The sequence below is a fragment of the Petaurus breviceps genome, unplaced genomic scaffold (genome assembly GCF_028583685.1).
Source record: "Petaurus breviceps papuanus isolate PSGF00001 unplaced genomic scaffold, PetGlider_PUasm1.0 214, whole genome shotgun sequence".
Classification (NCBI taxonomy): domain Eukaryota; kingdom Metazoa; phylum Chordata; class Mammalia; order Diprotodontia; family Petauridae; genus Petaurus; species Petaurus breviceps.
Window position 1 is genome coordinate 10,607,595 of NW_027185863.1, and position 27,294 is coordinate 10,634,888.

At 38.7% G+C, this 27,294-nt stretch overlaps 1 protein-coding gene across 2 annotated transcripts in view; it reads left to right on the plus strand.

Annotated features, from left to right (window-relative positions):
* Nucleotides 1-27,294, plus strand: part of GRTP1 (growth hormone regulated TBC protein 1) — an 83,114-nt gene that overhangs the window by 13,115 nt on the left and 42,705 nt on the right. For both annotated transcript variants that reach the window (XM_069094080.1, XM_069094081.1), the window contains exons 3-5: nt 5,692-5,850; nt 10,895-11,019; nt 15,187-15,283. In XM_069094080.1, the coding sequence (XP_068950181.1) occupies nt 5,692-5,850; nt 10,895-11,019; nt 15,187-15,283 (381 nt within the window). The remainder of the gene's footprint in view (nt 1-5,691; nt 5,851-10,894; nt 11,020-15,186; nt 15,284-27,294) is intronic.

A 27,294-nucleotide genomic window follows, 5' to 3' on the forward strand; every position in this document is an offset into this window, starting at 1 on the left:
GTGTGTGTGTGTGTGTGTGTGTGTGTGTGTGTGTGTGTGTGTGTGTGTGGTTTCTTTCCGCTTTGATTTTTAAAATAAAATTTTAGCTCTTCCAGGAATTTTTGTTGGGCTTGTATCCAGTTTGTATTTTTCTTTGAGGCTTTGCTTGTAGCTGTTTTGAGCCATCTTGACTCTGCCCTGGAATGCCATTTCTAAATGCATAAAATGTTATATAATATATAAATAATGTTTTATTTTCATTTTACCTTCCTTTCTTCAATATATGCTTTTAACAAAGATTAAAAAAGAAGGAAAAAGAAAATCAGTTTAGCAAAACTAATAAAGCAAATGTATCTGACAGTATATGAAGTATTCTCTATTCAATCTTCCTCAGCCTTTGTAAAGAAGGGAGGAATTGCATTTTCTCAAAGATACTGTAAGGTTAATAGGAAGTTTTGATTATTTTGAGATAAATGAAGGTAAGATATAAGGTTATCTAAGAGGGTAGCAAGTTTAAGAAGAAAAATTACCCAGGCAGAACCTTTAATAATAATAACGGGGTGACTAGGTGGCGCAGTGAGTAGAGTGCCGGTCCTGGAGTCAGGAGGACCTGAGTTCGGATCCGGCCTCAAACACTTAACACACACACAAAAACCTAGCTGTGTGACCTTGGGCAAGTTACTTAACCCCAATTGCCCTCCAAAAAGAAAAGAAAATTAATAATAATAACATATATATATGTATTGCTTTAAAAATTACAAAACACTTTCCATATGTTTAATACTCAAAACAGCCCTATGAGATAGATACTATTATTATGCTCACTTTAAAACAAATTCCTTATTTTACAGATGACTAAACTGAGGCCCAGACATTCGAAATTACAACTCCCTGGTTACACATGTAGTAATTGGCAGAAGCTGGATTTTCTTTGGTCTGCAGGTTTTCTGATACCAATTCCAGCTCTTTTTTCTACTATAACATGCAAGGTTGCAAGCATCCAGTGTGGGAAGCTAACCAAGGAAGCCATTCCTAAAGGAGTAATAACCTTGTCTAGCAGTGCCTGAAGTGAAACTGAAAAGTGAAATAGGTGAACCAATCATGAAGATGGTCATTTCATTTGCAGGATAGTCACTAGTGATGCCATGTAGCATGAGTAGATAAAAGGAGATATTGGGCTGAAGGGTCAGCAAGTTCAGAATAGTAAAAATTTGAGATGAATGAGGGAGTGTGGTAAGGGTAGCTATCAGGCAGCTAGGTGGCACAGTGAGTAGAGCACCAGCCCTGGAGTCAGGAGGACCTGAGTTCAAATCCAGCCTCAGATACTTAACACAAAAACTAGCCATGTGACCTTGGGCAAGTCACAACCCCAATTGCCCTCCAAAAAGCAAAAAAAAAAAAAGTAGTTATCAACTGCTGAATTTAATGTTGAAAAGAAGGGTGTCATTGGGTTGTTTAAGGAATATAGGTTTAAGAATTCAAGGTCTCTTGGAGTGGCTAGGTCGGAGTCAGGAGGTCCTGAGTTCAAATGTGGCCTCAGACACTTAACACAAAACTAGCCGTGTGACCTTGGGCAAGTCACTTAACCCCAATTGCCCTACCTTCCTCCCTCCAAAAAAAAAAAAAAAGGAATTTAAGGTCTCCCCGAAGACAGAACTGAGTAGAAGGATGAGCAAGATTATAGGTAAAAAAGTATAGTGTAAGCTGGAGGTGTGGGCAGCACCAGAGGACCTTGGAGGGAAGCAGTGATCTCAAGCATGTTAGTGACTTGGCAAATGGTGGGTGTAGAACAGAACACAGGGAAGCAAGAAATAACTTTTCAGACCTTTTTGGGGGGAAAGGGTGCAGAACAGTCTTATAGGAAGCCTAAATCCTCTATTCCCAGAGGGAGTAGTGGCAGCTGCCTGAATTGGGAGGCAAGGGGAGTCAGCCTATCTATCTCTGGCAGTCCTTCCTTGCAAAAGAACAGCCGGGTCGCTGGCCACTTAACTTCCAGTTCCTGCATCAAGTCTCTCCTCTTGGGCATTCTGAGAGAGAGTAGATAGCAGCGGGTGAGCTTTTTGTTACCGCTGGCCATCAGCCTGTGCCAGATGCTGTATGTGTAGAAGCAATTGTCATTGATACCCATAAAGGCATAGATAGCAATGGCCATGAATATCAGAGAGGTTCCAGGGAGGAGGAAGAAGACCCATCTCTTCCACGATGGTATAGACCCACCTACCTGCTGATCATTATACTGATAGCTTAATAGTGCTGATATGGGAAGAGCTTATATTAATCCATCTCTTTTAAGAGGATCTTTTCATGGACTGCAGTCACACTTAGCATATGGCACTGTTTGAGGGCTGCCAGGAAGGTCCTCTACCTACTGCTCTGAGATGCTTGCATGTTTTTATCTTCTCAGAAAAACACTATATACCATAAATATGACAACGTAAGTGGGGGAAGAGGAAAAGGAACAGATTAAGCTCCTACTATGTGCCAGGGACTATTCTTAAGCACTTTACAAATATTATCTTATGTGATCCTCACAACACCCAGCAAGATAGGTGTTGTTGTGAACCCTGTTGAAAATCAAGGCAAAAAGGTTAAGTGACTAGCCCAGGGTCACACAGCTCCTGAGTGTCTGAGGCTGAATTTGAACTCAGGTCTTCCTGACGCTAGGCCCAGTTCTCTATCCACTGAACCAATGGAAAGAACAACAGCAAAACAATTGAAACCAAATGCTGGGTTTTGATGACCAAGCTTGGCCTCCAAGAAAAGATCCAAGAAGGTGCCGATTCCCACTTCTTTGCAGGGACTCTGTGTGTGGAATACTGCATGTGAGGTCAGCCTTTTTCGGAACTTTGCTTGGGTTTTGCTGCAGCTTTTTTACCCCTCTTTTTTATTCTTTGTCATGAGAAATGGCTTTCTGGGAAGGGGAGAGAGGAGAGAGACACTGGAAATTGTAAATGATGTGAAAACAAAAGGTATGGGTTGATATTTTATATAATACAGAATCTTTTTATGTGTGTTGTAGAATACACAAAACATGTTTATATGTGATTTGTGCATATAGAGACATAAAATAATTATAGAATACACATGTGTAAAAGTACACAGTAAATATGTGCTAATGAGACTCAGAAATCATTATGGAATACACAAAATTATATTTCTTATTTGTATAGTAGATGTAATATATGTAATATAACATATAGTAAATATATTATAATTAGGATGACATATAAACATAATATCATAGTTATATAATTACTAGATATGTTTTGTAATTACAGCATAATATAATTGCTAAATTTGTGGTAAATATAGATTTAGTAAATATTATATATGTATATATTATACATATCATATAAATATGATGTATACTTTTGTGTATTCTATAATGATTTCTGAGTTTTAGTACAAAATTTCTGCATATAGCCCTGGCTTTTCAAAGACACGCATTGTCTTCATTACATCCTTCCTCTTTGGCCAAAATAAGGTGGAAAAGTCTGGCCATTTTGTTGCATACCAGAGAATCATGGAATTTAGGGCTGGAAAGGACCTTAGACATCTCTCTCTTTTTTTTTTTTTTACTTAAATTTATTTATTTTTTTTCTTTTTTGGAGGGGGGAGTGTAGGGCAATTGGGGTTAAGTGACTTACCCAAGGTCACATGGCTAGTTTTTGTGTTAAGTGTCTGAGGCCGGATTTGAACTCAACTTCTCCTGACTCCAGGGCCGGTACTCTATTCACTGTGCCACCTAGCCACCCCTCGACATCTCTCTTTTCATAACCCTTCCTTAATAAAAAAGAAGGAATGGAGCCCCAGGGAAGGAAAGCTATTTGCTCTAGGTAAGAAGTGATTACTTTAGCCCATGTCCTCTGCATCTAAATCCACTCTTGGTTTTAATGTCGGTTAGATGGGTCTTAGGGGCAGCTAGGTGGCTCAGTGAATAGAGTACTGTACCTAGAGTCAGGAAGACTCACCTTCCTCATTTACTTTTTTAGTTTATTAATATCTCCTTAGTTTCTAGAAAGCAGTACTATGATGGACACTTGTATTTCCTTTTTTCTCTAGCTTCGTGTGTGTGTTGTGTGCGTGTGCACACCAGTGGTTTGAGTGGGCATTCATTCATAACAGAAGCAGTGTGGAACCTGGGAAATTTTGGAGCACCAGATTTGGAGACAGAGGAAGGAGCCTGCCTCAGTCACTTATTAATTTTGTCCTTGAGAACATCTCTTCACCTCTGGATTGATCAAATCTGATTAAATTTCAATGGCTTTACTGCACACCAATTCAATAACATGTTGTATGGCTCCTGTAATTGCAGCATTGTTCTGGGGGCTCCAGAAGGCATTAAACAAGGTAGAAAACAGGGAACTCCCTCAAAGAGTTTTCAGTCAAGACGAGGAGACAAGAAACCCGCAGGAAGCAAAAACAATTTATGGTACCATGTGTACGTGCAAAAAGTTCTGAGGGTTATTATAAGACGTGGGAATAATCACTGTGCATTGGGGTTTGGTCAACAGAGACTTCTTAAATGGGGTGACTCTTGGACTAGGTCCTGAAAAAGGAATGTAGAGAGACATGGCCTAGTTGAGAATAGTACAGGGAAGAGAACAAGGATCTTACTATTATGAGCTATGACGTTCTAAGTTCCAGTTTCCTTTACAGTTCGGTTCAGGTGCCACCCTCTGTATGAAACCTTTCCTGATTTCCCCAGCTCCTAGTCTCTTCAACTCCACCTACCCACCCCCAATCACCTTTTATCTACTTTTTTTTTTTATAGGGGAAGGCAAGGCAATTGGGGTTAAGTGACTTGCTCAAGGTGACACAGCTAGTTAAATGTCAAGTGTCTGAGGCCGGATTTGAACTTAGGTCCTTGCGACTTCAGGGCCTATATTTACCTACTTTTAAAATATCTGTTTGTACATATTTGTTACAAGCTCCTCAAGGGCAAGAACTGCTTAATGTTTGTATTTTGTATCTCCATTATCTAGCACAGTAGGTGCCTAATAAATGTTTAATGATTGATGGATGCCTTATGGCTCATGGCTTTTTATTAATACGATAACAAGACATCTGGTAGCATTGAACATACTCGTCGATTTTAGTTGTGTCTTACTCTTTGTGACCCTATTTGGGATTCTCTTGGCAAAGATAGTGGAGTGGTTTGTCCTTTCCTTCTCCAACTCATTTTACAGAGAAGGAAACTGAGGCAAACAGGGTTAAGTGACTTGCCCAGGGTCACACAGCTAGTACGTGTCTGAAGCCAGATTTGAACTCAGGAAGGTGTCTTCCTGACTCTAGCCCCAGCACCACCTAGCTGCCCTGTAAACACACCTAGAACACTGTTATTAAAGTTGTCTGTCTTATTAGATTGTAAGTTGCTCAAGAATAAGGACTGTTTTTTGCTTTCTTTGAATGGTGCCTGGCCCGTATAACTTATTGATTGATGGTTGATAACTTAAATAGTTTGTCCTTGATGTAAAATGTGTATTGCTTACTGATTCTGCATGTTTTCTGTTTAGAAGTAGGTTTTGGTGAAGGTGTATCAGGTGTATCAGGTTTTTGTTGTTGTCTTTAAGCTTGTGTGGCAAGGCTAGAAGCATTTTCGTTTCATTATCACTTATTTGATCCAAGGTCCTTTTTCCTATGGATTTCTAATTCAACTTAGACTTTGTCTTTTCCTTCCAAAACTGACTTTGTTGCATTTCCTTCTTTCAGTCAAGCGCTATGTTAGGAAAGGCGTCCCTCCTGAACATCGTGCATTCGTCTGGATGGCCACCAGTGGAGCTCAGGCGCGGATGGACCAGAACCCGGGATATTATCGGAAGCTACTGGAGGGTGAAAGAAACGACAGACTGGCGGAGTCGATCAAGACAGGTGACCTGCTCATCACCCTATTCCTGACCATCGGCAGCGAGTGTGAAATGATGCAGACTAGGTGGTGCTGCAGAGACAGCAGGCTCTGCTCCCACAGCTCGACTCGTTTAATCAGACTTAGCACTAGCTAATGAAATTATAATAATGAAGATCAACAGACTGTTCTTGATTTGAAAATGCAGCTCATTTAAGAAAATGGTTTTGGTGGTTCATGAGGGAGAAAGGAATATGAAGCAGTATGGTAGAAAGCTAGTACCAGAAGACCTAGGACTTTAGGCAAGGTATTTAACTTCTCAGGGCCCTGAGTTACCTTTAGATTCAAAATAGCAGAACAGGCAAAGATTGGCAATGGAAGGGGAAGCCCTTCCCTAGGAGATCCCTACACCAATAAAATCACAGGTCTTGCTTTAAAAAGGGGGAGTGAGTGGGAGAAGGGGAAATGAGAGGCATAGTAATTAGAAGGCATTTGAGTCTGGAAGGCTTGGGTTCAAATTCTCCTGACATGTACTACATGTGTGACTCTGGGCAATTTTCATAACCCCTCAGTGCCCCCAGCCAGCCTTTGGAGACTATAAGCAACAGACAGGTTATAACTCTACCTTGGCAAAGGGAGTTTCCATACCTAGAGTTCCCTTCCACCAGGGAAATCACAAGTATAGAATAATAACAAAAGAAGCAGGGCTGAACATTTGGGGAAGGGAGTTGGTAGGGAAATACATATATCCACACTTAGGTTTCAATTTTTAGAATCTCATTTTTAGTATCAATCTAGAATAAGTTTCCAAGGAGGATGATTTTCCTAGACTCTCATTTGCTTTCATGTTGTTCATCTATTATTCCTGTGTCCACCTCATCTTCACATAATCTTAGAATTGGTAACTATTAAAATATCAGTGGAAGATGATTCTTAGCATTTGGTTTTCTCATTTCACATGGAAGAATCAATATTTTTTGAGGCTGTAACACAATTCAGGTTACAGGATATGAGAGTTTTAAAGACTAAATTAAAATAATGAATGGTGATATTTTAGAACTAATTGAGCAATACCTCTCCTTCCCCCAAAAAGAAAAACCCACAGTCTTTATTCCCTGAAACAATAACTATATAAAAGTTCATTCTTTGTATTAGTAGAAAGTTTTGATTCTAATCTTTCATTTATTTTATTTATAAAGTTTTTCAAAATATTCTTACTACCCATAAACCTCTCATTTCATACTTTTCCATATTGTAAATGACAATCAGTTGTCAAAGAGTCAAAAGAGGAAGAGTGAGAGCAGAATGTACTTTGCCGGTTGAGAGAACTTATAAAAAACAATCAAATCTCGTACTGTGTTTATGTTCTTTTGAAATAGCTCTCCCTCTTAGATCTTACCCTTTTTGAGAGAAATAAAAAATGTAGATCTATTGTACTTAATGTCTTATTGGACATCAAATAAACTTTCAATGACGTGAGTTCAGAAGAACCTATAATTCTTCCAAAGTTGTATTTCCTTGGATATTAATGAGACTTTGGTCCAGTGTGTCCTTTGCAAATAGTTCCTGGTCCTGTGATCTTAACATGACTCTTTTTTTCCAGCACCTGGAACTCAAAGTTCAAAGGGCCTCCAACTGAGGGCTGGAGAACTGGGAGCTGACCAGGCATTCTGGTAGATGGTGGTAAACCTGTCCAATTCTTGGTCAGCACAGAACAAATGTACAGTCAAAGGTCTCATAGCATAAGTGGTGGCTGACTCCACAGATAACCAGAGCCTGGCTGTTAATCACTCATCATGGCTAAAATAGCTCATTCTGAATTTGGACCAATAAAACCAGGTTTGGGGTAAAATGCTCAGATTAGGAAAACAATGGGATTTTGTTGTTGTTTTAAACCTGTCTGGTCCTTTATCTCTTAACCCACATTGTCAGAGGGATTTAATTATCTTTTTTTTTTTTTAAAGCAATTGGGGTTAAGTAACTTGCTCAAGGTTACACGGCCAGGTGTTTCTGGGTGGGTGCTAAGTGTCTGAGCTGGGATTCGATCTCCAGTTCATCCTGACACTGGGGCCAGTGCTCTTACTCACTGTGCTGCCTACTACCTGGCTGCCCCTGATTTAATTATTTTTTAATTGAATTAAATTAAAACCCAGATCAATTTATAGACGGTCCATGCTAACTCATGCCATGTAGAGATTGTCTATGTCATTCTCTCTGTATTTATATAATACAGACTTAGAGCCAGGAAGAGTCTCCTGAAATCATCTGATTCAGCCTCCTCATTTTACAGATAAGGATTCTGTGACCCAGCAGGTTGAGGTGACTTGGCCACATTGACACTGGTAACAAATGGCAGAACTGGAATTTGAATCCAGGTCCTATAACTCTAAACCCATTGCTCTTCTGTTGCTGTGGCCTTGCAAATATGTGTTTCTTAGAACATGTGAATGACAGCTAAATTCCTTAAATGAAGTTTACTCTCATTTGACATCCATGATAACTCTTCTTGTGGTGCTATGAACTCTCTCTGGATATTTCTTATTTGATGGCTCCAAGTAAGGAGGAAGCCTTGGTACAGTTTAACAAGCTCTAGCTCCAAAATGGGGGGAGCTGGTTTCACTGACACTCCCTGCATGATCTTTGGCAAGTCGTTTAACTGCCACATACCTCAGTTTTCTTCTCTGTAAAGTTAAGGAGTTAGGAATGCTCACCATATGTTGTACACGTTTTCCAGTGTCTTGATCAATTGTGCTGATCATTTTTTCCTCTAAAAAAATACTATTTGTTCAATGGGATGTCCCTCTGGGAGGTGGAGGGAAAGAAAGGGGGGATAACTATTATGATATAAAAAACAGAAGAATGAAAAGAATTTTTTTAAAAAAATTCTTAAATGGGGGCAGCTAGGTGGTGCAATGAATAGAGCACTGGCACTAGAGTCAGAGGACCTGAGTTCAAATCCGGCCTCAGACACTTAACACTTATTAGCTGTGCCACCTTCGGCAGGTCACTTAACCCCAATTGCCCTTCCCCTCCCCCCTCCAAAAAGAAAAAAAAAATCCTAAATGTCCCGTCTAGCTCTAGAGCTATGATCCAAAGGTCCGATTTTCATGTAAAATTGTCAGTGTCCATATGATTACCATAAATAATGGAATAGCAAATACTTATTGATCTAAATGAAAGTTTCCACTCACAGACTTGGAGAGGGGAAAATCATCAAATTGATATTAAGCTTGTATTCTCACTGCTTATGTACCAAATTAACATTTAAGAATCAATTTTAAAGTGTTGCTGCTTATTTTACTGATGTCAGGCCAGTCACAAGGCAATAGTTAGTTCTGGAAAACTATTAAAATGTCAAAATTTTATAGAATTGGTTGTCAATGTAGAATGGATCAGAGGGAAGATGATGTGGCAGTGAGAGACCTTGCTGAGAGACATGGGAATGTGAGAGATACTGAAAGGATGGAGGAAGCCGTAGAGAATGTACAGGAAGAGGGTGGGGCAAAGAGACTCTTCTGGCCTAAAAGAGGCTTCAGTGAAGGCCACGAAATGATCAAGTTAATGCTTTTCCTTTTATTTGGTTTTTTAAATGATTTAAGTTTATTTTTATTGATATCCTTTGTTCTTTTCCCTTGACTTCCAAATATTCTTTACCCTCCCACCCAAAGACTCATACCTTGTAGCAAAGAATAAAAAGGAAGAAAAATAGCAACTCAGCAAAACCAACTAATAATAAATTTGGTGTGTTTGATAATACATGAAGTGTTCCCTAAGCATAGTCTTCTACCCTTCCCCCACCTTTGCAAAGAAATTGGGAGGAAGATTTGCATTTAATTTCACTTAATTTTGTTTGTCTCTTTCTATAGTTCTGGAGGAAGTCTAAAAAAATCTCCCCTTTTTTTCTGAACTGATTGAATTATGATTTCTTTTCCAAATCCTAGACAAATTTTTTTTTTACTATTATCATTCATAGCCCACAGCCTTTACAGTTAAAAATCCTCTTTAACTGAGTATACCTTGAGCTTTGATCATGAGAATAACTTGAAAGGGAAAAGCACATTGATGTAAGTGGAGAGAGTGGGGTATGGTGAGGAGGAGGAATTTTTGTTTACAATAGTAGAGAGGGATGGGGAGGGGATGAGACAAAATTCTGTAGCACTTTTGACCTTTTTCATTTTCTTGTTCATGTTCCTATGACCCTTAGGCCAAGGATGCCTTCAAATATGAGGGTATCAAGAATCCCGTTCATTCCTGTCCTACTTCATGCTTAGAGGGCTGCAGACTCTCCTGCCTTGAGTTGCAACAGATGATGGAGCACACAGTTCTGAGTCTTTCTCCTAATGGTCCTTTGTCAATCCAACCTTGCACTCCCATCAATAGAACACATGGAGTGTGTTTTTTTATTTCCCTGATTTAAGGGAGTGAGTTCACATAAGTCAATCACATGAAAGGAAGTTATAATTCTTTTTTTTAATTTTATGTTTATTTTTAGTTTACAACATTCATTTCCACAAGATTTTGAGTTACACATTTTCTCCCCGTATTTCCCTTATCCGCTACCCCAGAACAATGATCCCACTGAATACTCCCTCCCCCGATCTGCTCTCTCCTATATCCTCACCCATGGAAGTTATAATTCTTTAGGGATGAATCCAGTAGTGAAGGAATCATTGCTCAATCTTGAATCTTTGGGGGATTATAAAATTTCCCTTCCTCAAGAAGGTGTTACAGAGTGGCTGGGTGGTACAGTGAGTAAAGAGCCGGCCCCAGAGTCAGGAGGACCCAAGTTCGGTTCTGGCCTCAGACACTTAACACTCACACAAAAAAACTAGCCATGTAACATTGGGCAAGTTACTTAACCCCAATTGCCCTCCAAAAAGCAAAAAAAAAAAAAATAAAAGAAGGTGTTACTGGATTAACTGAATCCTAAATAAAATACAAGAACATTATAGGGCATGGTCCTGAGCATTCCCGGTAGTTATGGGTGTTAGATATATCACCATTCTGAGTTCTTGTTTTTAATCTGTCTCCAGTTCATATCTTCCTCTTCTTCTTCTCATGCATCCATAGACATGAACAGGACATTTCCAGACAATGTAAAATTCAGACAGACTGCTGATCCCTGCTTACAACATACCCTGTACAATGTATTGGTAGCATATGGACATCATAATCAAGGTGTAGGATATTGCCAGGTAAGTACAGTCTAAGCTACTCTAAATAATTGCATTACATAAATGAAAAAGCAAAAGCCATGAACGTATCGAATATTAAGAGCTATGTTCCTTACAGATATAAAAATTCATTATTTCTGACATAGAATATTGTCCTGTGTCTGGAATCAGGCAGTTTGAATACTTTGAAATCTTGCCTGTAACACGTACTAGCTATGTGACTAACTTACCTTTTTAAGCCTCAGTGTCTCCATACATAAAAGGAGGCTATCAATAGCACCTATTTTATAGGACTGTTACAAGAGTCAAAATAAGATAATGTGTATAACGCCACTAGCAGCTTGGGTGCCCAGAGGGCTGGCTATTACGACTCCCAGAGATCTAAGGATAACCCTGTGTGGAGCTGTCCTGAGCATCAGAGCCCCCACTGGTGTATTTCTTAGCCAACAGACTCGGTTCTTTAGCAGAGCCAGGCATAATGGCAAGGGCAGTGATTAGAAAACATTTGCCCCAATGCCAGGGGCATGCTTTCCCACATGTACGCCCAGAGTCCAAGGGAAAAAAAGAGTGGGCACAGACTGAAGGTCTAGTGGTAATGAGGCATGAGTAGAGGATGCCCACGTGGCCAATGGTCCCAGTGGAGTCACCACAATTCATTTTGCTGTTAACTGGGCTGGCAGTTTGCAGGGCTGGTTCCTTGCAGGGCACAAAGTTTCTACTGGACCTGCAACTTGGTTACTTTTCCTAGCGGTTCTATGTGTTGACTGGAAGGGACAATCTGCCCCTGGGCTGGGTCAGCCAGGTCACTGAGTGGTGTGTTGGCTCCTTACCAGCCTCTGATGCTGCTATTGCCTGTGCTCTTAGGGCACAACATTTCTGCTAGACTGGTCAATCAGCTGATCTCCAGCGCTCATTTTTTGATGGGTAAACTGTAGTAAGCCAGAGTGTTACCAAGATTTTTCAGGAATAATGGCAACGTTACTCCTTTCTCAAAAGTCCCTTCCCTCCATGAACTACTTAGGGTAATTAGTTTTGTGTTACCTTAGGGTAATTAGTTTCAATTCAAGTCATTTTTACCTTTGATACTCTTGGGAATTTTATGAATTTGAGGGGCTAGAAACAAAGGTGTGTAATGCTTTCTGTGACCTGGAAGCATATTCATCATCTTCATATTGTCAAGAAAAATGCATCAATACTGTACTCTGAATTTTAGAGACAAGTCTTCCAGAAACCCTTTTTAAATTTTTAAACATTAGTCTATCTACTAGCATTTTTATCCTAGAGAGAGAAATGTCCAAACTGGCATAGGGCTCCCCTCCACCATGGCTTCAGATATCCTTCTCTCCCAGGGGATTTGAAAGTTACATTTATAGAAATTTTGAACAGGGAAAGATAATTAAATATTATTATTTAATATATCACATATAATAATCTTATATTATTAATATTTAATAGTATATATTATTGTGTATTATTTAATATTCCAAATTAAATTGTGTATTATTATTTAATATTCCAAAATAATAGTCACTATTCTCTACCTTGTTTGACCACTCCCATAAAGTGTTCTCCTGTAGTAATCAAAGACACCTTCTCCCTGAGATCAGTATATTATTCCTTTCTCAATGGAAAATCAATGGAGAAGGGTTATTTAATAGGCCTACTACTCCAGGAGGTAGGAAGGCAATGATCTAAACAAGGCAAGAGCTAAATTTGATCATCAATGTCCTGGCACCTTACCTCTTGTTCTTAACCTTTTATACATTTTAAGAAGAAGGAAAATCTGAAAAGAGTGTTTAGATCTGAGAAATAGAATTTTCATTTGAGCTAAGGAGGTTTTCAAGGTGCTTCCATAATATGCAGTTGAGTTACTCACCCCTCCCAGCCTTTCAACTTTCCACCTGACGTCTTCTCACTGTTACCTTTCAGTGTCTCTGACTTTTAACCTCTGCAGACCTTCATGTTTTCTGCTGGTCTCACTGGGGCTCCACCCAACCCTTGAATGTATGTAAAATGCTTTACAAACTTTAAAATACTATTAGCCATTTAAAAAATTTTGTGTGTGAAATGCCTTTTTTTTTTTTTTTTGGTGATTGAATTAAAGTATTTGAATGTCAGCCTGTCTTCTATATGCTCATGGAAAGCATTTTCAGGAAAACTCCGGCAGCAGACAGGACAATCAAAAATGACATGTAACAATATTCCTTTCTTCTCGTTTTTTTGATGACATTCATACACAGTGATCTTAAATTCCTTGAATGAATCTCTATCTTGTTATTATTCTTTTTTGCTCTGTTATTCTTCAGACTGTTCCATAGGTGGATAGTGACTGCTTTCTGTAACTGAATAAAAGTCCTGCTATTATTTTTTTTATGTTCTAGACCTGGAATTAGGAAGACCTGGGTTGGAATCCAGCCTTGTACCCTTACTAGAAAAGCTATTTAACTGCTATCTGCCTTGGTTTCCTTATCTGTAAAATCAGGATAATAATGGCATCTACCCCCTAGGGTTGTTATGAGGAAATATGAGATATTTGTAAAGTGCTTTGTAAGCCCTAATGCACTATATAAATGCTAGCTATTTAAAGTATCTTCAGGCAACCCTGGTTGTAGACAGAAAAGTCCTTCCCAGTGTCTGCTTGTAAAGTGATGTCAGTTCTGGAAAAGACCTACTTCTTACACCTAATGAAGCTGTTTGAGCCAGACACTATACATTTAAAAAAATTTTTTTGACATATATTTATGTGTATATGTACTTTCTATTGCCTACATTTTTCTCTAGGATAATACTTTTTCAGTTATTGTGCTCACTAGAGAACAAAAGTCAAAGCAGCATGCTAGAAAAAAAAATAGGAGAGTTTTAAGGTGTGGGGCCAGTCCAGCTTTTTAAGCTTCTGTTCTACAGACCTTGCTGACTGCTGAAATGCCTGCCTCCTGGAATGTTTTCAGAAGGGCTGTCTTTTGTGCCCACTCTGTGAAAGCACCAAGCAGGCTTCTGTCACCATGGTTGCAGGCATCAAGCTATCTGCTGTCGCTTTGGAGATTTTTAGGCCTTCGTACATGAGGCACACATTGAGAAAACCAGACTAGCTCAAAGATTTTTGCAGAAGACCAGTGACAGATTCCTGAAAGACCTTGTTGCCTCAACCTAAACCTCAGCTCTGCAAGATGGTTCCAGTAAGTTGCTTAATGTAGAGGTCTACCCAACAGGATATGGGTGATTTTAGCTGTGTGACTCCAGTTGGAACGGTTTTCTCTTATGTCTGGACACAGTTTGAGGAACCCAAGGCCATTTAGTTGCCTGTCAACACAAATTAATTCTGGGGGAAAGGGGGGAAGGAGAGGGAAAGTACAGGAGAGAGGGAAGAAATAGGAGATGTGTTTCAAAAAGCCAGCTTCACAGAGCAGTAATAGATACTGGTTATCTCTGTATCTAAATAATTCACTGGATTACATCTTAACACATTCTTTTGTATACATGTAAATATTGAATGTATGAAGCCAAGACGATTGTTCCCGTTCGAGCGATTAGACTGAAACCTTATCTTTTCTTACCAACGCTTATTTATTTTTTTCTTCAACAAATTCTGCTTCTATATTTATAGTGTTTTGATCTCCAAATTATCCTGTAAACTTCTGTCGATCATTACAGCTACTTTTCTTAATAGACTTTTTCCTCTGTCTTCTCTTTATTTCCATATGGATTTTAGCTGCCTAGTATATTTTATATGCTGTGATAATTTTTATGCTATTGATTTACAGGGTGTCCCAAAAATCAGTGCGGTTTTAAGTTATTAAAGACTTTTGAGACACCCTGTATATTAGATTAAGGTTTGGGAAAACCTATTATTGGTTATGTGATTTCTTCCCTTAGGCTGCAATTAAATTATGAAAATGTATCAAATATCAATATTCAAAGGAAGTGTTGGAATCGTTTTATTAAATATCTTTTCTTTTCCCTCTTTCCTCCATTTCCCAGTCCTTTCCAAAGAGACTGTCCTTGATTATAATTCATAACCAAACAGGATAGAATGCGAATGGCTTCCAGAGTTCTATTTTATTATTATTTCTGTATCTGGAATCTTATATTTATTGGGTCAAACAAGACTGGAAACTAGTCTTTGATGTGGACCTGAAGAGTATGTTAAGGCCCATTATGAGTTCCTCTTCATTGTTCTTTCTCTCGTAGGGAATGAATTTCCTGGCGGGATATCTGCTTCTCATCACAAAGAGTGAAGAACAGTCCTTTTGGTTACTGGATGCTCTTGTGGGAAGAATATTGCCTGGTATGTTGAAAGCTCCTTCTATATGTTGGATTTTCTTCCAGCCATCAGTTAATTTTTTTTTTGGCGGAGCTAATGAGTCAGCATTTAACTAAAACAGAGTTCAGTGGTTTGGGAGTCGAAGTTTATAATCTTATTGAAATTCAGGTGGAAGTAGGAAAAATATTGAATCAGATTGTTTTCAGATAGAACAGATGAGCTTTTTTAGTTCTTGTTACAGTTTATTCCCTCTTTAGTTCAGATCCCAGTGTTGGATTAAGACTGTATACTTGGATCATCTGTTATTCAATCTGTGCCCATTATAATGAAACTTCAAGGAACATATTGGATCTCTTATTAAGTTATATTCTGTCCTAGCCATTAGAAAGAATGGAAGAGGCTTACATTTTAGTGTGTTTTTAGACACTGCCAATTAAGGAACATTTTTTGGGGGGAGGAGGAAGGTGAGGTAATTGCAGTTAAGTGACTTGCCCAAGGTCACACAGCGAGTAAATATGTCAGGTGTCTGAGTTTAAATTTGAACTCAGATCCTCCTGACTCTGGGGCCAGTGCTCTATTCACTGCACCACCTAGCTGCCCCCTAAAAGAACATTTTTAAGGAGCACTCCCCACCCTCCCATCTTATGGGTCCATCAATAACATTTGTTCCTTCCCTATTCTGTATAAAATCCTGAGTAAGTCACTATGGGGAATAGAAAGAAGCACATAGTCATTACTAGGGATGTCTTGAAAAGAAGTATAGGAGAAGCTAAGTGGCACAGTGAATAGATCATCAGCCCTGGAGTCTGGAGGACATGAGTTCAAATATGTCCTCAGACACTTACTAGTTGTGTAACCTTGGGCAAGTCACTTAGCCCCAATTACTTCCAAAGAGAAGAAGTGTAAAGTAGTTACTATTTTAAAAAAGTATTTGCACCAGGCCTAGCCTGGAAGTTAGGGAGAACTGGATTCAAGTTCTGACTACTGGGCAAGTCTTTCGGGGCTCCACATAAGTCCCTTAAGACTATCAATTTCCCAGTCTTCATAGATGGAAGAAGTTTCTGTACTTAGAGATCTCTATACTGATGAAAGCACAAGCCTAGTGCTCAAATATTGAATTAAATTCCTGTTCCTAATCTGTTCAGGTCCCAGGGAAAACCTTAGAGGTAGATCAAGAATTAGGGTAATTATATCACACTATAAATCCCCGCCCACCCTGTCCAAATAGAATATGCTTCAAAATAGGTTTTTAACAATATGGAGTTACCCAAACAGAGTGGGAGACAAGCAGCTATGTACTCTAAAAACATGTGTTCTAATATTAGCCAAACATCTGGTTATCCAAATTAAGTCAGCCTTGTCCCTTAGTTTTTTTTGGGGGGGGGTAATTTTTTTTGTTAAGATTTTCACCTCATAATTATTTTTTTTTTTTGCTTTTTGGAGGGCATTTGGGGGTAAGTGGCTTGCCCAAGGTCACATGGCTAGTTTTTTGTGTTAAATGTCTGAGGTCAAATTTGAACTCAGGTCCTCCCGACTCTAGGGCCGGTATTCTATTCACTACGCCACCTAGTGGCCCCATGGCCTCATAATTCTTAAAGATGCTAAATTCTGGTTAAGAGAGATCTGGTTTTGAATTACCACAGAAAACCAACAGCTGCCTTATAGATACCTGAATTCCTTCAGTCTTGAGAATCTTCACTAGCCTTTCCCATTGTTCTAACGTTTATGAATCATTACACCATGCCTCTTGCACCTGGGTCATCAATTTCATTTCCCTCCAGCTTGAACCTTGGACTCAGCCTTTGGGGTTGGTGGGCTTTCTTGATGAAAACCAGGCCTCTATGTCACTTCTAAGCCATCTCCATAACATGGTGCCACTCATTTGCCACCTCCATCCCATCCTTCCCATCGCCCTTTTACATGTCATCTTTCCCCATTAGAATGTAACCTTAACATAAGGGACTTTCTTATTTGCTTGTATTTGTATCCCTAGCAGAACAGTTCCTAGAACATTATAAATACTCAAATACTACATCTATCTACTAATTTAATCATAGTGAGCACCTATGTGTCAAGACCCCTGGCACAAGTGTTATGAATACATTTTTATTAAAATCTTTATCTTCCTATTACTACTTTTTCAGACCTTGCCCTGTTTGATCCAGTACTGATCCATTGTTCAGGTGTATGCTGATTTATATAACTTCATTTTTAGCGGTAACTTATTCATGAATCTAGCATACTAAAACAGCCAATAAGAGGAAGGGGCCATAGGAGTAGAGTGAACTTTTAGGGTAAAGAAGCTCTTTTGGCATGGTACAGAGTCCAAAAGGTCAGGATCCTGGAAAGTTATTTTTCTTAGATTAGTTTATTTCATTTCTTTATTTCTTGTTCCATAAATTTAGACATTTTATGTTTTTGTAAATATTCATCCATTTCATCTAATTTGTCAGTTTTGTTGGGATATACTGGACAAAATAGTTTATCATTTCCTTTATTCTTTATTTGTAAATTCTCCTTTTGATTTTTGATACTGGTAATTTGTTTTTCCTTTCTTTTTGTAGCAGCAAGCACACTAGCATACCCAGAGTGATTGCCAACACAGGTTCCTAGATCTGCTTTTCTAAAGGAAAGCAATTCATAATGGGTTAACAATCTTGCTTCAATCAAACATATGTCATTTACCTAGTTCAGGGGAAAAAAGTCAGCACCCTGAACTTCAGAGAATACAAACAAGTTACAAACAGAAGTCACGAGCATCTGAAAAACAGATCAGCAGACAGGCTTCCAGCTGTCTGACCATTACATTATACCTAGTCAGTTACCAGAGAGGTAACTGACATCTGGGTTTTTCAAAGCCAGGGGGCTCAATGGCTGCCCAGAGTTTCATCTGGCCAAATCACACAATTTTCTCAAAGTGAGCCCCAAAGCAAAACCTCACATCAGGGTGTATATAGCCTTCTCCTAGGTCAGAGAATGTCACAACCCTCTTGACCCACTGCCCAGTCACAAAGCAACAAGGTGTGGGCATTCCTGAAAACCAAGCCTCCTGCCACAGGCTCCATGTGACCACATTCAGCCTATTAGGGGGCAGAGCATATTTTCAAATCAGGGAAGATTCTCAGAGTCACTTAAGCCTGTCAAGGGGCCAAGGGGCAGGGAAAATCTTAGATTCCCATTCCTGTAACACTTTTTAAAAAATCAAATTAGTGGTTTTTCTATTAAAAAACAGATCCCAATGTTATTTGTTAATTAATTGGTTCTTTGCTTTCCATTTTGTTCATTTTTATTTTGATTTTCAGGTTTTCCACCTTGGTATTTAATTGAAGTTTGTGACATATTGGTTTTCTTGCTTTATTAGTTACATGTCCAGTTCATTGTTATATCCTTTCTCTCTTGTTTATGAAAGTGTTTAGAGATAAAAATTTTCCATTAAGGTCTACTTTGCAATATCACCCAAATTTTGGTGTATTGTTTCAATACTGACATTATCTTTAATGAAACTGTCTGTTGTTCCTATTAATTTTTCTTTTATATACCAACTTGTTGGAGTTTAGTCATTTAGACTGCAATTTTATGCTTTCTTCAGTGGCTCATTATTAAGTATAATATTTATGCATTTTGGTCAGAAAATGGTGGTGTATAATATTTGCTTTTTTGTATTTGTTTCTGAGGTTTTTGTGCCCTAATACATACTTTTGTGAATGTGCTATGCATAACACACACACACACACACCCTTCTTCCATTTCTCATTCAGTAGCCTCTAGAGTTCTATCGTCTCTAACCATTCTAAAATTTTATTCAGGTATTTAACTTTTTTTTGTATTTTTTTTGTCATATTTTTTCTAACTCTGAAAGGGAATCATTGAGGTCCACCATTATTGTAGTTTTACTATCTATGCCTCCTTTCCTTTTCCTTTAGGCATTTGCCATTTGATGCATTTATGTTAAGTATTAATATTAATTCAGTACACTGCTTTTCAGAATAATGCAGTTTCCCCATTTATTTCAATTAATTAAGAATATTTTTGCTGTTGCTTTGTCTGAGGTCATGTTTACTACCATCCATTTTTTTAGTTCAACTGAGGTGTCATAGATTTTGCTGTAGTCCCTTATTTTTGTTCTATGTAAGTCTTTATATTTCAAGTATGTTTCTTATAAACAACATATTATATGATTCTCCTTTCTAGATTATTCTTCTATTCTCTTCCATTTTATGGGTGAATTTATCTCACATTCATAGTTATGAATGCTAATTGTACATTTCCCTCTACCTAGTTTTCTTATTTTTTTTTCTTCTCTTTGCTCCCTAAACTCTCTTTACAAAGAAGAATGTGGTAAGAGAGGAGTATACTCAGCAGGATAATTCAAATAATCTTCTGCTCCCCTGCCACTTTCTCTTCCCCAATTCCAGATTCTTACCCCCTCTTTCCTTTTAAACTCCTCTTCATGACCCACCTTCTGCAGATAGAATTTGTTTGGGTTTTGTTTTGATTTTTTTTTATAACTAATCCATCCCTAAAACTGTTTATTTTCTTATTCCTGCCATCCCCCTTCCTATTCCTGCACCAAACTCTTTCTCTGTATATTTACATGTGTTTGTGTTTACCCCTTTTTGACTGATACAGAAGAAAATGAGGTTCAAGTGACAACCACTCCCTTTACCCCTTTTTCATTATTTGTGTAGTTTTCTATCACCCAACTCAATTATGAGAGATGTATTGTTGTACCATTCCTTCCCTAGTATGTTCTGCTTTCTCTCCCTTTCAATTTTTAATATCGTGAGAGCATAATAAAACTATTCCCAGGTCCATTGTCTTGTTTAACTCCCTCTGTAAACCATGATTTTATTAGGGTTTTCATTAACACATCAACTCACCCACTGGATCAAATAAAGACTTCATCTTTGTAGAGTCCCTTCCTGATTGCTCACTTATATTTACCTTTTTTGTGTTTCTCTTGGCTTCTGCATTTGTATTTAAAGGTTCGTATTCAATTCTGAGTTTCCTATCGAGAATGTTTATGTTTTCTGTTTCATTAAAGATCATTTTTCCCAATGTGTATTATAATTTTTCTGGGTAAGTTATTTTTGGTTGTAAGCTTACATCTTGCTTTTTGGAACACTGTGTTCCAAGCTCTCTGCTCCTTTTAAAGAGGTAGCTGCAAAATCTCAGATATCTAATTACAGTATTTAAACTCTTTTCCTGGCTTTTTGCAGTATATATTTTTTTTTAACCTAGAAATTCTGTGTTTTGACTCTGGTGTTCCTGAGTGTTTTCATTTTGGGACCTCTTTCAGGAATGATGAATAGGTTCTTTTTGTTTTTTACTTTAACCCCTGGTTCTAAAAGATCTGAGTAGTTTTCTTTTATTATTTCTTGAATATGATATCCAGGCTCTTTGGGGAGGGGGTGGAGGATGGGGAATCATTGCTTTTAGATAGTCCAATGATTCTTAAATTATTCTTTCTTTGATTTTTCTTCCAGGTCAGTGTTTTTTTCTGTGATATATGGTCACAAGTTAAATTTAACAACAACAACAAAAAAAAGCCTGAGGCATACTTCTCTGAGCAAGATAACATTTTTATTATCAGGGCTGACCTGAGAATAAGAAGGGTCAATGACTGCCTCAGTTTCTATCCAGAGACCCTGAGCAAAATGACAGCTTTCTTTTTGTAGGCTTTTGGGGAATACAGAACAAAGATCAGAACAAGGTAGATGACATCATGGAGTTGAAGGCAATATGATCTTTTACATAACTGAGGCATGGGGAGCAATATGATTGGTTGGAAGTTAGGAATGGGCTCCCGTGACTAAGAAGTGTTCATTGTTTGTGTCTTGAGCACCGTAATAGCTCCTTATTTATTTATGGGAGTCTTTTTGTTGTTATTGTTGTGCTTTATTCTTTCTTCCAGCTTACTTCCTGAATTAGGGCTTTGTATTAGAGCCAGGTTCTGTACTCTTTTGTAGGGAACATCAGGGCCTTTTTAAGTCCTGTTTTATAGTTTCTGGGTCCTGCTGCTGCTTTCTCAAGGTACGGAGTATTGTGTTCTTCAAAGATCACAGGGGTCCCTCAGACCAGGAACCTGCAAACTTTAATGCACCCTAAGCAATCTGATCTAGGGTGAAGTCTGATCATTTTGCAAATCCCAGTTTGGGTTTGTTTGACACAACTGTAGGCTACAACCCTGTAGGTTGTAGCAAGCCTAAGCTACTGAAAGATTCTGAAAGAATCTTCAGGTTTGGAGCAACAGAACTATTTGTTCCTCCTTAGTCTGAGCTCCCTACCCTCTTCACTTGCAGTAGTCCTCAGAGTGGACAAGATCAGAGTCCACAGCTTCTCTCTAGGGCCGCTGCTGCTTGGTTCTGTTCCTGATCCCTGCCCAGTACACAGCCCCAGGGCAGGTCTGACATGGATGCCCTAGATAGGTGAGTCCTCTTTGCCCTAGAACACAATTGCAGGTCAGCCCCACGCTTAGTGCCAGGTCCACACTGTGTCTCCACCCCATTTCTGAGGTCACCAATGCACAGTTGCTGGCTGACCTCCTGTTCCTGCACCCTGCAAGGTACATAGTATCACTAATCCTTGCTGGATCTCTGACCACTCCTTGCCCAGGAATGCAGCCACAGGTCTCCTTCTAAATCTTAGCTGTCCAGTTCTGGAGTCAAACACAACTCCTACCGTAGCTAGCTCCTGTTCCCTCTCCCTAGACTACAAAACTGACTTACTGTCTTTTCCCCTTACATATCCTAATCACTACTTGGTCTGGAGCTCTACTTAGATATTTATTGGGGTAATTATTGAGAGAAGGCTATGCTGTGCTCCTAACCGTGGCATCTTGGTCACTCCCTTCGTGACCCTTTTTTTAAATTAAAGTATTTATTTTTAGTTTTCAACATTCACTTCCATGAGTTTTAAATTTTCTCCTCCTCCTTCCCCAAGACAGCTTACATTCTGATATGGGCTCTATCCATACATTCCTATTAAACACATTTTCACTTTAGTCATGTTGCATAGAAGATTTATAATGAATGGGAGAAATCATGAGAAAGAAAAAAAACAAAACAAAGAAGAAAATAGTCTGCTTCGTTCTGCATTTTGACTCCATAGTTCTTTCTCTGGATGGGGCTGGCATTTTCCATCGTGTGTCCTTTGGAACTATTTTAGGTCCTTGCATTGCTGAGAAGGGCCAAGTCTATCAAAGTCAGTCTTTGAACACTGTTCATGAATCAATATTAGCAGGTGATTAAGTTAATTAATTTACATCTTCCTTTGGACCTCCAGGGCTCTACTTATGACTTTGATACAAATATTTCTTTGAATCCCCACGTGACTTTCACAATTAATCACCCTCAAGCTTTCCTAAAAAGGATTCAGGGAGAAAAGTGCAGCCTCTGCCACACTTTCAGGTCAAAGATGATTTGTTTACTCTCTTAGCACCCAAGCAGAGTAGGACTTTTGAGGCAGGAAGCACACGGCAGTGCCCCGTTACTGATTCTAGAGTACTGAGCCCAGGGAGCCATTATCCAGAAGGATATCTCCTTCTGACCTGGAGTAGTAGTTCCTTAAGGTACTATGTGAGTGGCCTGAAAATCCGGTTAAACCTGATTCCTCCTTCATTTTGCAGGCAGCATCTAGGGACAGTTTCACCCAGGCCTGGGAGAATAGGGCAGGTGCTTTCTCTGTTGTGGGTACATTTCTGTGGGGGACACATTCTACAGTAACAGATGTTATCTCTGACATTACTGGATGACTGTGCTCTTGATTTTATACCCACTCCTCATCCCCTCCCTCCCACCCCATACATACCTATTTATGGAGATGGACAAGCATAAAATTGGTACAAAGGGTAGAAGAGGAGAGATTTAAGCTGGTTTTGCACTCATAAGTGGTAGGGTTTTTTAATGTGTGCTGTATTGTGGTATGCAGCCAGCAGTGTGGGTCCTGGAACAGAAACCAGATCCTTTCCTTTCCTGAGCATGGCTGTGGGGGAGGAGAATGCAGGAGGTGTTGGGAAAAAATCTTTTTTTCTGTATTATCTGTCACTAAGGGGACATATAAGCTGTTTACTTTGGAAGAGATATATGCATCCTAGGTTAAAAGCAAATTGTGTAAGTTTAAAATGACAAATTTTATTTTTTTCCCAACGTCTGACTTATGCTGTGCAGGTTTTTTATATGTCTTTTCAGTTTCATGGACACAATTTCATTTTTCCGGGGAGTTATTTCTATGCTGACATAGTATTATCAGATTATCAGCAGACTGTTTTTCATAAAAGTGAACTTTTTAAAGTAATTATAATATATTAATTGCAATTCAACTCACAATCTGACTTATTCATCATCATTCGTGCTGTATCAATTTACTTAATGCAAGAAACCTCAGGATGTTTTACCTTTTCAAATTCACTCAACCTCAGAATTTGCTGAGTACAAATATGAATACATTAATATGATTAAGAGGTGAATAAATCACCACCTTAAGGGAGGGGAGAAATCTTTCAGCAGATTAAGCTCATCAAAATTTTTTCTTTTTTTTGTATATCATGAAATGTTTTTATTCATCTGTTTCTATTCCATTAAATCAGGGCTATATGAACTAAAAGGAGATTAATTCACAGAATCATAGCATTTTATAGATGGAAGGGGTTCTCAAAGGTCATATAGGTCAATGTGAACACCAAAAAAAGTGTCTCCCCTACAACTTAGCAGACAAATGGCCATCCAACCTTTGCTAAAAAAATCTCCAATAGTGGGACCACCCATTATCTTCTAAGGCAGCTCAATCCATTTTTAGACCTTGCTAACTGTTGGAAAATTTTTCCTGAGGTCAAGCCTAAATTTACTTCTTTGCAGCTTCTGTTTATTAAGTGAAGCTGATGACTTTGCATAGTCCTGTTTCACTTAAATGCAATTCACTTGCAAGTCAAGACATCACCCTCCAGATGTCATCGGTCTTCAAGAACAAACAACAGTAACAACATTGCTCCTGGTTCTGCTGTCTGGGGCCATACAAAGCTTGTCTAGAATCATACTTCCATACGTTGGCCCTTTAGACAGCTGTCATGTTCCCCCTAAGTCTACTCTTCTCAGATTAATACTCCTATGGCTTGAACTCAAGGCCCTTCACCAACTTGTTTACTCTTCTCTAGACACCACCTTATCGATATATATATCAATAGTTGTTGTCCACACACAAATATGCATAAGTATATATACATAGACTATCCAGTGACCCACATTTTGGGGTTCTGGGCTGTGTATGGAAGGACAGATAATCTTCTCCATCCTCCACACAGCAACCAAATTGACACTCTTAAAATACAGAGAGGACCATGGCCCTCTTCTGGTCAGGAAGGCCCAGGGGCTCCATCTTGTCTATAAACTCATCTATTTGGCATTTAAAACCCTTTGCAATCTGTTTCTGATCTATCTTCCCAGACCGATTGCACATTATTCCATATCACATGTTCTATATCCCAGCCAAATTAGAATCCTTGCTATTCCCTATACACAACATGTCCTGTTCCTCCACTGTCCCTTTGTACAAACTGTCCCCCACATTTCCTCCCTTCCTTCTTGGAATCTCTTCAAAACACATCTTGAATACCTCCTTCTATATGACACTTTTCCTGATGCCCCAGTTGCTAGTCTTATCCCTTCACCCCTGAAATTATATTTCCTTTGCATAAATTTTATACATGTTCAGTTGTTTTTAGTCATGTATGATTATCTGTGACCCCTTTTGGGGTTTTCTCGGTAAAGATACTAGAATGGTTTGCTATTTCCTTCTCTAGTTCATTTTACAGATGAGGAAACCGAGGCAAAGAGGTTAAATAACTTGCCCAGAGTCACACAGTTAGTAATTTTCACTTTGTAGTTGAAACTAGGCTATACTGATATTTTACAAGTAGTCAAATTTAATTGTCCCTGGACATTTTATTCATAGCAAATTTTTTTTTATTGTCAAATTCTTAACATAATTAAGTATGCTATCTACATTATACAGTATATATATATATATATATATATATATACACAGATATATATATATATACAATATATATATATTTTGAGGATCCAGTGAGGTAAATAAAGTGCTTGGTAGACAAATTTTAAAGCACTATAGGAATTCTAGACATTATTATGGTCATCATCATCATCATCAGTATGGCTAATATGGAAATGTGTATGATTTTGCATGTATAATTGATATCATATTGCTTGCCTTCTCAGTGGGTGGAAGGGAGAGGGAGGATTTGGAACTCAAAATTTAAAAAGAAAAGAATGCTAATAAATACTTTGAAATGTAAAAGATAAGATTATGCATAGATGGAAATTTTATAGGAAGAAACTAAAAGGTTAAACTTTGTGATCACTAAAAAAAATCATCATCTCATTACAAGTAGTTTACTAAATGAAATGCATTGCAAAATTGCATTTGTAAGTTAGTCATAAGGAATTCCAGATACATTTTCCCAAAGAGAAGAAAATAAAAGTAATAATAGCTGACTTATAGCTCTTTAAGGTTTACAGAGACTTTACATACAATTCTTTCATCTGATCTTCACAAGAAATCTTTCTGGCACGTGGGCGTATAGGAGAGTTTGAGGCAGACTAGCGTCTCTGGTGCGAGGGCTTGCCAATCCCTTTTCAGGGCTGATCATCTACCTTTGGTGTCTGTCTGGCACTCAGTTATCACCTGTGGCTCCAAAAAGCAGTGGCATGCTCAGTGGATGTCTGTCTCAAGCAGGTGAAGACTTTCCCTGACAGAATGGGTGCCATGAGAACAATGTGTTCCAATGGCCATGAAGGTGACTGAAGCAAGAGTGCTTGGAGGTTGGTCAAACACTGAAGATGCTAAGGTCATCCACAGTATCCCGCTCCATTTTGTCCTGCCACTGGACTTCGACGACTTTGGAAGAGAGTAAGGCCTGTTGATGGCTTTGTGCAACAATGATGTCATTGGACCTTCTTTAAAAAGGAAAGACAAACAGGTGCAAAACAATCAAGTACATACAATTATGTCCATATTATGGATGATATGAAGATCCAGAAAGGGAAGCAACTTACCTATGGTCGTATAACAAGGAAATATCAGAAGGAGGATTTGAACTCACATCTTCTCAAAGTCAAATACCCCATGCTGATTCCCAGTTATCACTTAGAAGCCTATTTGACCCTCGGGATACTAGAAATAATATTTTACCCACATGTTCAGCATATTCTGCCATGGTGGGAAAGGAGAGCATAGTACCTTCTTGAGGGACAGCCCTGACTCTATGGCAGCTGGTCTTCCTATGGGAGGGAAAGAAAGTACATTATTATCAAAATTTTTAGTATCTTACTGACTTTTACTTCTTTGTATGTCTTCTTTGTTTACCCCAGAGAGTCTAATACAGTGGCTTGCACTAGGTGCTTAACAAATCCTTATTGTGTAAATATTACGGATTCACTACTCTCTTGGGTCAAATATACAAGAAATCCTTGTAATTAGCACAGATAAGAGAGTTGACTGTATGCCTGCTCAGGATTTTTTTTTTCTTTTTTGAATACAGGCCTTTTTTTTTTTGAATACAGATAGAATAGTAGCAAGCTTATCACCTACCGTGTTTCCCCGATAATAAGACACTGTCTTATTATTTTTTTTTTTTTTTGGAAAGAAAAACACCAGAGGGCTTATTTTCAGGGGAGGGCTTATGTTGTCCTGCCTCAGCTCTCCTCCGCGGCACTGCTCTCAATGGCGCCAGCAAGCAAATCACTGGGGAAGAACAGGATGACGCGCTCACTGCTGCAGCTCTGATTGGATGCAGCTTGGAGCGCAGCGTGCGTTTCACCCTGGGGGGGACAGTGCATACAGAGGGTGCCGTAATGTAGCGTGTAGTGCAGGGGATCACCTTCACTACAATAGCACTCTCAATAGGGCTTATTTTCGGGGGAGGGCTTATTTTAGAGGAATCTTACACAGTAAGGGGAGGGCTTATTTTCGGGATAGGTCTTATTATCGGGGAAACATGGTAAGTCATTTTGTTCAGG